At 35.6% G+C, this 14,703-nt stretch overlaps 4 protein-coding genes across 4 annotated transcripts; all 4 read right to left on the reverse strand.

The window, feature by feature from the left end:
- Window positions 1-1,950: 1,950 nt before the first annotated feature.
- Window positions 1,951-2,669, reverse strand: LOC115624243 (C-type lectin 37Da-like). Its single transcript, XM_030518862.1, has 3 exons — window positions 2,596-2,669; window positions 2,473-2,540; window positions 1,951-2,412 (listed from the first exon to the last, which is right to left on the reverse strand). Exons 1-3 carry the CDS (start codon window positions 2,651-2,653, stop codon window positions 2,017-2,019), a joined length of 522 nt encoding a protein of 173 aa, XP_030374722.1. The 5' UTR covers window positions 2,654-2,669; the 3' UTR covers window positions 1,951-2,016.
- A 5,361-nt stretch (window positions 2,670-8,030) lies between these two features.
- LOC115624061 (FAM172 family protein homolog CG10038-like) lies at window positions 8,031-9,422 on the reverse strand. Its single transcript, XM_030518646.1, has 5 exons — window positions 9,257-9,422; window positions 9,081-9,196; window positions 8,824-9,011; window positions 8,495-8,753; window positions 8,031-8,434 (listed from the first exon to the last, which is right to left on the reverse strand). Exons 1-5 carry the CDS (start codon window positions 9,327-9,329, stop codon window positions 8,153-8,155), a joined length of 918 nt encoding a protein of 305 aa, XP_030374506.1. The 5' UTR covers window positions 9,330-9,422; the 3' UTR covers window positions 8,031-8,152.
- Window positions 9,423-10,296: 874 nt separating this feature from the next.
- Window positions 10,297-13,020, reverse strand: LOC115623913 (FAM172 family protein homolog CG10038-like). The gene is made up of 5 exons (XM_030518469.1): window positions 12,918-13,020; window positions 12,737-12,852; window positions 12,522-12,683; window positions 10,648-10,869; window positions 10,297-10,590 (listed from the first exon to the last, which is right to left on the reverse strand). Exons 1-5 carry the CDS (start codon window positions 13,018-13,020, stop codon window positions 10,297-10,299), a joined length of 897 nt encoding a protein of 298 aa, XP_030374329.1.
- A 239-nt stretch (window positions 13,021-13,259) lies between these two features.
- LOC115624241 (chymotrypsin-2) lies at window positions 13,260-14,591 on the reverse strand. The gene is made up of 3 exons (XM_030518859.1): window positions 14,535-14,591; window positions 13,848-14,479; window positions 13,260-13,566 (listed from the first exon to the last, which is right to left on the reverse strand). The coding sequence occupies exons 2-3, from the start codon at window positions 14,427-14,429 to the stop codon at window positions 13,366-13,368; spliced, it is 783 nt and encodes a 260-aa protein (XP_030374719.1). The 5' UTR covers window positions 14,430-14,479; window positions 14,535-14,591; the 3' UTR covers window positions 13,260-13,365.
- Between the last annotated feature and the right edge of the window lie 112 nt (window positions 14,592-14,703).

Below are 14,703 nucleotides of genomic sequence, written 5' to 3' on the forward strand. Positions count from 1 at the left end.
TCTGTCCGTCTGTGTGGCTGGCTGCCTGCTTGTGGGCCCCAAATCTGTAAAAGCGGCAGCCACAAAAGAAAAAGTCAAACAAATGTCAGTCGCGTGTTAATCAACTGTAAATAAATGGCGCAAAGATTAGAGAGCGGCGGCGGCGGCGGCAGAAACAAAACAAAAAAAAAAAAAGTTGTGAAAAGCCGCGACGCAAAAACAAATAAAAAATGGGGTGTGACGAGGGCATCGCAGGTTGGTCACCAACAACAACAACAGCAAAAATATGGAGAAAAAATAAGAGAAAGAAGAGAAAACATTTAATGGTTTTTTAAATGTTTTTTAAATATGCGTGAAAAATCATTCAGTTGGCAGCAACAACTTCAAAGCTTAAAGTTTCAGTTCCTCTCCAAAGCAACATCCGCAATCGAAAAATGCATGCAAATTAGCCAGCAATGTGGTTTCAACGTCTTGGTTTTGTTATTGTTGGCATTACACCCAAAACGAAGCCGCACAATGCTCAAGCAACGCCTCAGTATTGTCCTTTTTGTCCTTCCCTCCCCAACTCCCATCCCTTCGCTCGGTTGCTGGTGTTGATGATACTATTATCTTAAATCGCGACCGGGCCAGTCCCACAGCAAAAGCTGTCATCGGCGCATCTTCAAGCAAATTTTAGCTGCCATTGCCACCACTTGAAATGTCTTCTCTCCGCAGGACATTTACAATTCATAGATTGTGTTGTGAAAAAAATCGTTTTATTGGCTTTAAGGTCCTTTTCGTCGCCGCACCGCCGCCAGCCAACACGTAAGCCGCAAATAAGTTTAACATTGTACAACATTTACGTTTGTCCAGAGGGTTTCCCTTTTCGTTTTTTGTTGTTATTGTATTTGCTGTGATTTGTGTGGCTTTGTTATATCGTAGCGCTCGAATTTTAAAATTTCATTTTTCGCGCACTGTGGAGCATATGCAGATTGTAGTTAGTTAAAATGCGAGCACGTTCTTGTAGCAGAAAATTAAATTTCAGTTGCTATTTATTCTTATTTGTAATTCAAATGTTCTTGAAGACTACCAACATGTTTAATTAATAGTTTTAACATAATGCTACCCATTATATAATACCTAAAAATATTAATATTATTAGTATTCAATCAAATAATAAATAAATATTTTATCCCACATCGTTTACAAAACTGTAAAAAATTTTAAAATCTATAACAAAACTCACCTTCTTTTTTCTATTTCCGAAAAGATGTAGGAGTACATTATATCTGAATCTTTACTGAATGAAACAAAAAAGCTGCTAAAAATTAAATTAAGTCAATTAAAAGTACATAACTTAACTTAAGATGTTTTTTTTTTAATTATACAATCATTTGGTTTCAAGGCATCCCTATAGCTTGAAAAATTAACATTCTATATACATTTTTTTTGCAAACAAATTATTTGCGCATCGGGACTGTACAAATATTGATAAGATGCAAAATCTTTAAAACATATTAATTATTCGAAAAAAAAAAACACTTGAACATACAATTGCATTTCATTAAAGTGTATTTTGTTAATAACTTTTAATTCCACCAGCTCTAAGGCAAAATATTTAAAAGCTAATAGAATTGAAAATAGTCATTGAGAAAAATATTTAAATTTACTATGGAATAAAGTTATTTTATTTAAAGTGGACGCTTATTAAATATGGTTTAACATTAAATTGTGCAGGACATACTTTAAAGACAATGATTTACACTTTGCTTGGAATATTTTTCATATTTAAATCAGTTTTTTTTACAGTATATTTGATTTAAATACGAAATATTAAATATTTATAATTAATATTTATATAAATAATTTTTGCTATGCATTTTTTTTTTAATGTATTTATCTATAAGGATGTTAAATAACTATATCTGTGATATGTCAAAAAATTAATATAAACCGATCGAGTTAATAATCTTTCGAAATCAAAATAAGTTATTTATAGTTTTTTTTCCTTTCGGACATCGGTAAATTATTTACCTTCTTTATTTTACGAGTCTGGCCCTATGCATTTCTATTAAAGCAAGTACTTTTCTCCACAGAGATTTTACAAATAAAACTTCCATGGGTCCAAAGGCACGGTGCATCAGCCAAGCCAAATGAATTATTTGTCTGTCTATCATAACGGAAATCTATACACTTCTCTTCCTTCTCTATATTATTGGGCTCGCCCTTATTAAAGTACGACCTTTCTAATTTTTTGGCATTTGCGTGCCACAAAAACATCCTATTCCTTATGAAACAGTTCCCACCTGTCCAGAATCTGCAAGCGGGTAATGTATTGGTACAATTTTGGGCCATGAAGCGCTCACTGAAGATTTTAAATTCTTCTTCACTCTCAATATAAATAAGATTGGCACGCTTTTCACGGCACATCATATCGGCCTTATACCAGTTCACCTTATTGAATTAATATAATTAAATAGTTTTTAAATGGAAATCAACGCCATTTATGCTCACCTCGTGTCTTAGATCCGTTCGGATCCAATAGCAATTGGAATTAATTTCTTCGAAGTTCGGTGGACATTCTACAAAATGTTATTCTTGATTTTGAATACCAATCTAGTACTGCAATGAACCTACCTGAAGCGCGTATATAACCAAAAAGTAAGGAACACAGCAACAAAAAAGTGGTCCACATGTTTACATCTTAATCGTTTCTGACTATCTAATCGAAAACAATACCATATAATTCATAATTCCATAATGATGGCATAACCGTAAAAAATTGGCCATCATGCACGCTCTACACTGATTTGTAACAGTTTCGAATGGCACAGATTGTTAAGATTCTCATTAGTGCCTTCTACAATACATATCAACAAAGTTAACACCAAGTCGTCTTTGAAATTGTAAAACTCGTATTTTGAAGTTATTGGAGTATCAGTAGGATAAGAACAATCAAAGGTATTCATGAATTAAAGTATATTCCCATCGAGCTAATGAACTATATAAAGACTTAAAGGATTAGATAAATACATTTTTTATTTTCATCCCGTCAAAATTTTATGAGAATCGAATAGATAAAAGCCGATTCATCGCACACAAAGTAACGGGTTGCTATCGGTATAAAAATGACGATCGAAATATTAAGTTATGTTTTATTTGATTAAACAATTTTATGCTGATAATTGGTACACGAGTGATAATCGCCTATCTAGACTGGTCTCAATGACTTGAAAGATTAACATGTTAGAGAGTCAAAATTTGTGATTACCGAAGTTGCATTCGACAAAGGGATTGCCTTTAAAAAGAATCCGATTAATTAAGTATCTCCAAATATTAAATATCAGCGATTCATCGCATTTTAACCAAATAATTTATTCTGCTAAAGGTGTGTTCCTGGTTTGTTCTGCAGAAATTTGCTGATAACGAAAAATTGGCTCGACACTTGTGGCTGACAAAGAAAATTGCATTTTAACCATTAACCACTCCCTATACACACTTTTAGTTTGATTTAGCTACCAATTTAAGCAGGATTTTTCTTCTAAGTAAGGTATTTACAGCATAACTGAATTTAAAGCCCCAAAAGTTTGCCGCAATTTGAATTCGAAGCTCTAATTAACTGGCAACCGCGCGGGATTAAAAAACCGCAAAAAAGCAAAAGAAATTAGTCTCCCTTTTAAATTTCTTAATACAGTAATTATAAAGTTATATTTTGTTTTAAAACTTAAACTTTATTGCCAAATTGATAGAGAAATCTTAGTTTATTGTTTTAAAGCTCTATTTTTCAACTACTTTATTGGAATTTATTTCGAACGCATTTTTTTAAACGAGAAATGCATCTCTTTGAAAAGCTACCCATTTGCCCCACTGTGCGGCTTAGCCTTACTCGAAAAAGGGGTGCAAATAGCGCAATTTGTAACATTTCTTGTTCTCTGTTAGCCCTTGTGGCGGGTTCAGCCCGCCCACTATGCTTCAAAACACAATGCTATCTAATCTTATTTGGTATTATTTTTGCATTAAACTTACATTTCAGCACTTCCCATTGTTCAACTGCCTGCCCAGAAAGCGCTACAAATTGTCTTTAAAGCAGGCGATGGCTTTAAACTCCACTTACTAAGTATCCAGGACAAGTCTCGATGGTTTTGCCTTCTTGCTCGCTTTTCTTTGGTTCGCATTTTTGTTTTGATGATATTTACAGGAAATGGCAAAACGCATCAATCATTTGTCAGCCATAAAAATTCGTCACACACGAGTATTAAATTATAAAAAGTACATGCTCGAGAAGGAAAATTGTTAATGGTTTTTTACCAAAATTGACCTTGTAAGTTACGATATGAGTCCTGGACGCCCTTTACCCGGAAAGCCACCAGCCCCGAACCAAGGTTCAGGTTCAACAACGGTCACTCGCATACGGCGCCCACAGAGAGTTTCCACTTGTAGCTGTTGAAATCCGTGGGTGGGTGTGGAGTGTGGGTTATATGGTTGGGGCTTTTGCGAACTGCTCACCAAGTGAGTCTCTCAGTGTGTGTTCGCTCATATGTGAACATTTATTGGAAAACATTATTATTTATGACTTTTTGAATGACATCGCTTGAACTTTTCAAGCAATAAAGTAAAGCACAATAACAATGCTTGTAGCGGAAATTGTGCGGACATTTTTTAAAAATTGCAATTTTGATTTATGAATACCATCATTAGAAATTTTTCAACAAGTACAAAACAAATGCATTCGTTCTTCCATCCACTATTACCCAGGAATTGTTTGCCAATCTAATTAATAAGAAATTTAATAACGAATTCCTAAAGATTTAAAGAAGACTTAAAAACTTGATATTTCTTTTTGAACAAGAAAACCTTACAGTTAAATAACTTTTAATTGTTTGTAAAGGTGCTTCAAATATTTTTGAAAGGATTTATGTTATTCGATACATACATAAAGATAAGGCAATTTAATTTGCTTAAAATTTATATAATTTCTTTAATGATAAATAATGCTAATATTACTAGATTATTTATTATACACTTGATATTATTTTGTATATTATATGTACGTAGAATTAGAATACGCAACGCCACTAAAGTGAATAATTTGCAAACCAAATTGCTACTCTTTTAAATAATCCATAAAATTAAATTCAAATTAAAAATGTTTTTTTATAATTTTTTTAATACTATATTTTACAATATTCATTTTTTTGTTATTATTATTGCAATAAAAAATAAACCTATAAAAATAATATAAAATCAATTAAGTAGACCAAGGCAATGAAATGTAAAATGGTTTATTACAGAAGGAAATCTCTTTTGTAATTACATTTCAACAAAAAATTGTTTGAATTTATTTTCGGATTACCAGATCTTTTTACTAAATCTTTTATCCTTTGATGTCCGATTAGGCAGCCGCTTTCTTCTCTTTAATATATATATAATATACATATCTTCCCATCAGGCAACAACTTTTGACGAGTGAAAAAATTACTCAAAGCAGATCTCAGTATTCGGTACGTCGAACGAGATATGATTAACTTTATGGTCGGCTTTGAAAAGTAAATACCATATAAGTTTAGTGAAAGGAAACTATATGATAGCAAAGAATTTCTATTCTAATTGGACGCGCTTTATATTTTGAATATTTACAATTAAATGCATAATTAATTTACACAGTTTTTGGAAATGAATGTGAGTCCCTTTTAAGTTTTCTTCAAGCTATATATTTATTCTGACTTCTTATTGGTAATAAAAACAATTGAAATAATACCATATAAACTAAATTTGAAAAAAGTTTAGAATTGGGAGAATAAAGTGTTGTCGATTGGTTTTTGATAACTAGCGTGAATAATATGTTGTAAACCATATTTCCTTATTCAATTCTATAGTAATATTTGTGAACACTTAAAGCCCTTGATTGAAGCTCTATTAAGTTTGCCAAGCCCATAGCAAAATATTTAGTCCTGAAAGGACGCGCACATAAATGATCCAATTACAAGAAAACAAATTGCTGTACAAACACGAATCTAAAATGAAAATCTTTGTTTTTTACTGCATCCAAATCCAACAACAACAACACCCAACTAACTAATGTCTTCAGATTGAGATACCGACGGCCAGTCAACAGTTGAAGGGTTATGGCGCAATATGTTGCCCGATTATTGGCTGAGTATGTGAGAACGGACTGAGATTTTATCAAATAAGCGTAAGGAAAAAGGATTATTTTAAGTAATTGCCACACATTGTACATCCTTTGGCGTGAAACGGATATCTAAAGGACTTTTCTTAAGAGTTCTATGTGTAAAAATAAATTTTATCCTTAAATTTAAGGCACCTGCAAATGATGTTTGCCGTTTTATGTATTTAGTTACCAAAGATTTTAGTCGTTTCAGCTTATTTACTACTCTTCCATATACATATACTATAATATATACACACACAAAATGTATATATAGTATATATGTATGTACATATATACATAGATTTTCAGATACAGCCACCAGGCGCATGACCCATTCCTGAACTCGTGTGGAAAGCCAAAGCCATGCCACCGAAAAGATACACGAACTTCGAGCACCGACTCGACTCGACTCAACGACTACTGTCATCCTCGTCGTGCACGCCCTTTCTCTGTATGTGTGTGGGTGTGTATGTGTAGGTAGGTATATGTATGCATGTACTCGTGACTCAATGTGTAGATAGCAGCCTGCCATAGGACCATCAACGATGTCGAATACATATAAAAAGTCTAAGGTGGAGAGCAGAAGCCATGACTGCGGCCATGACAGCGATAATGTACAGTCACACACACTCACACACACATACACAAATGCACACAGTCACAAAAAGTGGGGACTCTTTGTAGGGTTGCCAGCCAACCGTTCGCTTCGTCGTTTTTCTTGCCTTCTTGCTCACACCCATGTGGGTGTTGGGTCGTCTGTTGGACTTGCTTTTTTGTTTGGTGGGTGGGGAATGGGGATAGGGATGGGAAGGGGAGTTTGCGGAGCCCTGCACTGCCTTTTGGCAGCTTCGCAAAATGTGCGCTTTGTGGGCATTAAATTCATTTTAATGCAAAAGTTAAACGACGCTTGCTTCAAATCTGAAGAACTCCTATGATAGTCTTTGGCATCCTGTCAATAAAACGACTTTCTTCTGTACATACATATAGTACTTAAATAGAATCCCAGCTTAAGAATAAAGGTGCACATTAAACTATACATATACTTTTTTGCGAGTAAGTTATTAAAAAAGTATAAAATTTATTATTAAGCTATCCATTTAAAATTTGCTCAGCTTCCAACCTACATAAAAAAATGTACAATATACATATGTATATAATGATAATTTTTGGGCATGTTTTTACAATTTAAAAGAAAGCGTTTATAAATCAAACAAATAGCAAGCTGTCTCAAATAACTCAACAATTAAATACTTTTTGTGTTATTTTCAAAAATGATTACAACCTAATACATCAGAATAGTTAGAGTAGGGCGCTAATATCCTGTGTTGCTTTTTGAAAAAGTTGAAAATGAAATAACCATAAACTATTCGTAGAATTTCTTCGTTATACATATACACACTCGTATTATATTCTACATCTACAATTTAATCTCCACAATTTAGTAAATTATAGTAAATGTATCGTAAAAATTAATTATAAAGAACAGGAAGATATCGATCTTAATTGGGTATCTTTTTTATGGGTATCTCTTAAGTGATTGCAGATTCAACTCGAAAGCTATTTTAAGAGTATGGAATTAAAAACAATCCAGCAGAAACTACAATCTGGCTGTTGAAAAGAAGTATTACGTTGTTTCGATTGCTTTGCCCACAGCCAAGTAAAATTTGTAATTTAAGTCAAGTGCAATTAGGCCAAAACGTTTATGAAAACTCCGCGTTTTGAAAATGTCCACTGAGGATATAGTCACCATTATTCATAATGAACGACTCTGAATTGTAAAAGCCACAATATACACGGAGAAGCTAAAGTCGAGTTTATTATGTTCGATGTAAGCCCCTTAGACCCTTCAACTGGGTACCAATATGGCTACGCTAGGCAGTTAAAACATTGTTGAAAGTATAAATTGTGTTATAAACATATTAATTTTATTATGAAGTGTCTACCATGTATAATATAGCATATAATGCGCGTAATTCCATTATTGATTTCCATAGAAATAACATTATTGTTCACCAGTCGTATACCCTATTCTCGAGTAAACTGTTCGTACTTTTGCTCGAAATATTTCATTACAGACTCCATAGCTGCATACGAGCTCCACTCGTGCTTGGGATGGCCTGCAGAGATGCGTGGCACATCGCGATCGGATGTTGGCAGTTTCGCATCGAGAGGCTTCTCAGAAGAGGCCCAATTACAGGCGACCTTACGCAGATATTCTTTGCTGTCATCCGGCAGGCTACCGTGCGAAGAATCGGTCAGAGCTATAGCAAATACTTTCTTCTTGAAGAACTCTTTGTGCATCTTTGACTGCAACAGGAGAGGGAGGTTGAAAAGTCTTATATATTTATTTTGTATATATTTTGTTACCAATTGAATTGTTAAATAGCCACCATAGCTGTGCGCCACAATGGCAACGCTCTCTGGATCCGAGGCCATTACAATATGTTCCCATGCATAATTGGCATGATCTAGGGCAGTAGCAACGCCTTCAATGCGACTAAACTTTCCATTAATGTATCGCTCATTATCGTTCGTATTCGTAACGACAATATCGTAGCCAAGCTCTTGAGCCCTCTGTATATAAGGCAATTGAGAGCCATGATCCAAAGAATGGTTGATAATCAGACTGAAACGTGAAAGAAAATATTAAAAATTAACCAATAATCATGTCAATGAGGGGCAATTAAGATAAGTACCTTCTGGCCCACTGACCGGCACGCACAACTCCACTGCCGTTTATCAGAACTAGCAACTTTTTTGATTTCTTTACTTCCTCCGGCTGCGTGAATACAAAACTTGCCTGCTCGGCAGGCGTACGAAAGGGAATATAGAGACGTTTCAGACCATTCTTTTCCAGCAAACCATAAACGATTTCTTGTATTATCTGCAAGAAATATGCAATTGTATGTACATATGTATTGATATGTATGTATGTTTAGAGGTAAAAACTCACATCTCCCAGCTTTTCGTAGTGCCTTTGGTTTTGGTCAAAATCCTCGCTGACCTTGAACTCGAACGGCTTCTCCCCAGGTTCCCCACTAGTAGCATCAATCTGTCGCAGCTGTCCCGCTATAACGAAATACAAATTTATAAGAAATAAAATCGCCTGAAATTTGTAAAGCTACCAACAGGCATTGAAACCATATCCAAATTCCCGCAATAGGGCAATGGCCTTATCGTACTCCTGCGATGCCGCCTCCATGTTACCAAATTGACGATTTTATTTATTAAAACGAACTAACAACGTAGAGTTAGTTTATATTTGTTAAATGCTGCCGGCTTATTAGTCGCGTTCTCGTCAGCCCACCAGCTGACTGTTTCTATCGGACTATCGATATCGACAAGCTTATTTCTATATATGCCAGAGAGCTTTTGAGCTTTCCATTTGCCGCGCAATATAACGAATGTGCTAGTTCCAAAGTAGCTATTTTGTAAAAAAAAATAACAATTCAGCTTTTTATAAATCTAACTTTTAACTCTTTTTATAGGTGTTACTAAATGCTTTTAAAAACTGTAATTCACCCTTAAAAACCTAAATACGATTTGCTAAAACTCAACTAATATGCATACATTTTTTCGTACTCCCTCATAAAAAATCTAATCCCTTACACACAATCACCAAATCTTTATTATTTCTTACGACGCACTTAAGAAAACTGTATGATGAAGCCCGCCGCTGTCTAAGGGGTAGCTGACCAACATTAGAACGCATAAAAACCAAAGTCAACCAACCCCCTGGCCACCCATTCACGTAACATTTGCGCTTTTTTATCAACATTTATTAAAGTCTCTCCACTCAAGTGTCGTTTGGGAGTTTGTTTGCTGGATTTTTGTTTTATCGATGCCAATACATCAACCATCATCACCATGATTAGCTCGCATGGAATGTGCCAAAGTGTCGAAAATCAAATTAAATGACTTTGACGTAAGTGTTCCTGACATGTCTGAGTGCTCATGAGGGTATGGGGAGTTGGGTGCAGCTGACCAACGAGGAAGACGCTTGATTTATGCAAAGCAAATCGATAGTTTGTGTTTGTCCTTAGAGAAAAGGGATCAGTGTCAAATATACAAGATATATACGCATAAAATAAATTTGATAAAATAAATTTGATAAAATATATTTGATATATTTGCAAAAATAAAAAAATACGACAGAAAATATGATGTGCTTAAACATTAGCCACCTTACGAAGGTGCTCTTCGTGCTTCTCTTCGATGTATTTCATTACCGACTCCATGGCCGTGTACGAAGTCCACTCGTGGTTGGCATGGCCAGCGGAAACTTTATGGACTTCGTCATCTGGTATGGGTAATACAGTGTCGAGAGGTTCCTCGCTGGAGGCCCAATTGCAGGTCACCTTTTGTAAATATTCTCTGCTATCTTTTGGCACATCGTAGTGCGCTGAATCGGTTAGCGCTATAGCAAACACTTTTTCCTTAAAGAACTCCTGATGCTGCCGCGACTGAAATTCCATTCTTTAAAATATATTTTTAAAGTATGTACATTGATCCTTACTCACCAAAAACATCGCTAGATGACCACCATAGCTGTGCGCTATAATTGCAACGCTTTGCGGTTTAGAGGCCATCACAATTTTTTCCCAAACGAAATTCGCATGCTGCATGGGATTTGCCACTTCATCAGTGCTCGTGTATACACCCACAAAGTATCGCATATTATCATTCGTATTGGTCACGACGATATCATAGCCAAGTTTTTGAGCACGTCGTATATAGGGTAGCTGTGAGCCATGGTCCAACGAGTGGTTTATAATTAAACTGAACGAAAGAATAATTTAAAGAACTTTGAAAACAATCTTATCGGAATATTCAATTCTCTGCATTCCGTTTTTATCAATTTGGACTAAAATGCTTTTATAATTCAAAATATACGTCTAATTAAAAACGTAATCACATTGTTGTGTGAACAGATTTGTTCTCAAAGTAATAAAAATCGACTCACGATTTGCCTTTAAAATAAAAATAACTTTATTTTCGAGCAATTTTGAGACATTTAGCCTACTTCAAATTTTATTTGCAATTGTTTTTTGAAAAACAAGAGAGAACGCTACAGTCGAGCAAGCCCGACAGTGTAATACCCTGTACCCAGGTAAACTTCCGTCACTGAGTTATATGCGCCCATAGCAGCAGCAAAAAGAGGAAGAAGAAGAGCGAACTCGTTGCTGCAGTTTGTGGGGGTTGTACTGTAGAGAATTTGTTTCGCTAATAACTTTTAACAGAATTGACCGAATTGGATAAACATTTTTATACCCTGTACCCGTAGGGTAAAAAGGGTATATTAGGTTTGTGCAAAGTATGTAACATACAGAAGGAAGCATCTCCGACCCCATAAAGTATATATATTCTTGATCAGCATGACGAGAGAAATCGATCTAGACATGTCCGTCCGTCTGTCCGTCCGTCTGGATGAACGAGAGGATCTCAGAAACTATAAAAGCTAGAATAACCAAAGTTGGCATCCAGATTCTCCTAGGTCCGAGTAAGGACGAGTTTATTTTTTTTTTTTAATTTTCCCCCCCTTCCCCCGCTACAGAATTTCGTCAATAGCGTCCACATTTCAAATGCTACAGTCGAGCAAGCCCGACAGTGGAATACCCTGTACCCAGGGAAACTTGCGTCACTGAGTTATATGCGCCCATAGCAGCAGCAAAAAGAGGAAGAAGAAGAGCGAACTTGTTGCTGCAGTTTGGCGGGGTTGTACTGGCGAAAATTTGTTTCGCTAATAACTTTTCTTAGAATTGACCGAATTGAATAAAATTTTAAACAACAATAGACAATTATATATAAATTATGTGTGCAAAGTTTGGTTTAGGTAGCATTTGAAATGTGGACGCTATTGACGAAATTCTGTAGCGGGGGAAGGGGGGGAAAATTAAAAAAAAAAATAAACTCGTCCTTACTCGGACCTAGGAGAATCTAGATGCCAACTTTGGTTATTCCAGCTTTTATAGTTTCTGAGATCCTTGCGTTCATCCAGACGGACGGACAGACGGACAGACGGACGGACATGTCTAGATCGATTTCTCTCGTCATGCTGATCAAGAATATATATACTTTATGGGGTCGGAGATGCTTCCTTCTGTATGTTACATACTTTGCACAAACCTAATATACCCTTTTTACCCTACGGGTACAGGGTATAAAAAGCAATAACACCAACTCAAAAGCATTTGGATTTTATCCACAATACTCCACAAACACTACACAGCCTTATCGCCTTGAGCGATGCTCCCTAGAGATCTCACATTTATTGGCATGTATGTAGCAATGTTGAGGTCGTGAAATTTTCCAAACACTATATACAAACGTTATATACCATGTACATATATATGTATGTGTGTAATTACCTACGAGACCATTGGCCTGCTCGAACCGCTCCAAGTCCGTGTATTAAAACAAGCAATTTGTTGGAACAATCCGGCTGTGCCGGTTGTGTAAATATAAAACTCGACTGATTATATGGCATATGAAAGGGAATGGTGAGCCTCTTCAGGCCATTTTGTTCCAACAAACCGTAAACGATTTCTGTGACTTCCTGCAATATATTGCGATTAAATCAAAATTCTTATTATACAAATAATTACGCACGTCGCCTATTTTCTCATAATGGTCCTCATTTTCAACTCTATCTCCGCTGATCTGATATTCAAATGGTTGGTCTCCTGGTTTACCAGTATTTTCGTCAACTTTTCGCAATTGCCCAGCTTGATATGAATATATATTTATATTTTAAGTTTGTTTGCCATTTATTCATTTTGAAAATGTTTACCTTCGTTAAATGCATATTTCAGTTGACGCAACCGGGCCAGCGCTTCATTGTACTTTTTTATTGCTTTTTCTTCGCGTTTAGCTCTAAAAATTCGTGAAAACATTTTATTAAATATACGCTCTGTGTTTAGCCAAATACTGTCGTTACTGCAGCTATTTTCCGGTTTTATATTGACCGTTAACATCGCTTTGTCTAATAACAATGCGAAAGGCTTTAAGAAAATATATCGATGACCGAAGTATCGAAGCTATGCTGCGCGATAAGCATTAAAACAATCGCTGCTTCAAGAACGTAATCGATGTACAATGTGCGATGTAAAATAAGTATCGGAGCTTTGCTGGGCTCTGTCAGTTAGCAATGTAGTGAAAATATTTATCGAAACAAGTATCGGAGCTTTCAAACTTTCAGAACTGAAAATTAAACGACATAGTTTTACATATCTCCTTATTTAATATTTAGGTGGTGCGTGTAAGTTTGGTTTAGGTGGCAGACTCCGCATACTATTCATTGTCTCATCGATCCACTTGACATAATAACTAATGCGAGTGAATGCATATGGTTTTCCGGCCTCACAAGCTCTTCTACCATACGAGACCAAACCATAGAAACCGTTGGACTCAACATCAACAAGAGGACCGCCTGAGTCGCCCTACAAAAACAAGAAAAAATTTAATATTATAAGGCTTTATTATAGGCTCAGATACTTTCTTTTACATATGTATAGTATTTTCAGTTCTTCTAAATTACGTGATATCCTCCCACATTTAATACTCACATCACAAGTGCGGCTTCCTTTTCTGTTCAAAGCACAGATTTCTTTTCAATATTTTGAATATTATTTTAGTTCTTTTTTGGATAATTCCATTAAATTCTTTTTATATATTACATAATTTAAAATTTTATACAAATATTCTGAAGCTTAATACTTACATCACAGGCTCCGCGTTTTCTGCTTAAAGCACAGATTTCCGATTTGGTCAAATATTTGAAACGATGCTTCAACTCACACTCTTCATCCTCTATTGTTTGGAAAGGCACGACTTCCATGTCTTTTATTACATTTACAATGTTCCGTCCCCAACCAAGCATAAGGGACTCCAAGCCAGCCACCTTTCGTGAGCTATTTCTGAAATCAATTTTACTGAAACGCTTATTATCAATGGGAATTGTGGGTTCCACCTTTAACAGAGCAATATCGTTGCCCTTGAGTGGCTTAAAAAATTTATGCGTTCTTATCTCTTTGATATGAAAACGTGTCGCACTAGAACGATTATAGATCTGATTTGTTCCAGCTACTATACTCAAGCTTGTGGTGGACAGCTGCTGAGGGTTTAGGATACAATGTGCCGATGTTAGCACAAATTGCTCATCGATGATGGCACCACCACAGATGTGTTTGTAATACTCCTTGCCCTGTTTCTGCAGGGAAACTACGAACGGGTATCTTGTGATGTTTTCCGTTTTTCGATTATGCCCTATTCTTTTACTTCGATTATCCAAAACACTTTCCATTTCAGCCTCCTTAGTTCCATCAGTAGGCAGTTCATTGAAGCTGTATCTAACTGCATCAAATAGGAATACTTGAGGAAGAGAATATTATTTTTGACACACTTTTACTTCGTACTGTCTTCAGCGAATCGAAGGAATCTGTTGACGTGGCGGACAGAGAAAAAATTACAGAAAAGATTACAATGCTTCGTCTCATTTCAACTCGAATTGACACTTTTTTTCTGAGAACACGACATGGCTTTTTTATTAGCCACACTAAGTAAAGAAAATTGACCAT

This window comes from Scaptodrosophila lebanonensis, unplaced genomic scaffold (genome assembly GCF_003285725.1).
Source record: "Scaptodrosophila lebanonensis strain 11010-0011.00,11010-0021.00 unplaced genomic scaffold, SlebRS2 tig00000053-arrow-pilon, whole genome shotgun sequence".
Classification (NCBI taxonomy): domain Eukaryota; kingdom Metazoa; phylum Arthropoda; class Insecta; order Diptera; family Drosophilidae; genus Scaptodrosophila; species Scaptodrosophila lebanonensis.

What these genes read in the sequence shown, in the direction of transcription:
- LOC115624243 (XM_030518862.1), bottom strand. Translation starts at nt 2,653, where the DNA reads ATGTGGACCACTTTTTTGTTGCTGTGTTCCTTACTTTTTGGTTATATA. An exon ending in TGGTTATATACGCGCTTCAG is followed by an intron (nt 2,541 to 2,595) that starts GTAGGTTCATTG and finishes AACATTTTGTAG; the next exon opens with AATGTCCACCGAACTTCGAA. An exon ending in GAACGGATCTAAGACACGAG is followed by an intron (nt 2,413 to 2,472) that starts GTGAGCATAAAT and finishes TAATTCAATAAG; the next exon opens with GTGAACTGGTATAAGGCCGA.
- LOC115624061 (XM_030518646.1), bottom strand. Translation starts at nt 9,329, where the DNA reads ATGGAGGCGGCATCGCAGGAGTACGATAAGGCCATTGCCCTATTGCGG. An exon ending in TGGATATGGTTTCAATGCCT is followed by an intron (nt 9,197 to 9,256) that starts GTTGGTAGCTTT and finishes ATTTCGTTATAG; the next exon opens with CGGGACAGCTGCGACAGATT. An exon ending in GCTATTTAACAATTCAATTG is followed by an intron (nt 8,435 to 8,494) that starts GTAACAAAATAT and finishes CTCCTGTTGCAG; the next exon opens with TCAAAGATGCACAAAGAGTT.
- LOC115623913 (XM_030518469.1), bottom strand. Translation starts at nt 13,020, where the DNA reads ATGTTTTCACGAATTTTTAGAGCTAAACGCGAAGAAAAAGCAATAAAA. An exon ending in GAAATATGCATTTAACGAAG is followed by an intron (nt 12,853 to 12,917) that starts GTAAACATTTTC and finishes ATTCATATCAAG; the next exon opens with CTGGGCAATTGCGAAAAGTT. An exon ending in GTCATCTAGCGATGTTTTTG is followed by an intron (nt 10,591 to 10,647) that starts GTGAGTAAGGAT and finishes ATGGAATTTCAG; the next exon opens with TCGCGGCAGCATCAGGAGTT.
- LOC115624241 (XM_030518859.1), bottom strand. Translation starts at nt 14,429, where the DNA reads ATGGAAAGTGTTTTGGATAATCGAAGTAAAAGAATAGGGCATAATCGA. An exon ending in GAAAACGCGGAGCCTGTGAT is followed by an intron (nt 13,567 to 13,847) that starts GTAAGTATTAAG and finishes TTGTTTTTGTAG; the next exon opens with GGCGACTCAGGCGGTCCTCT.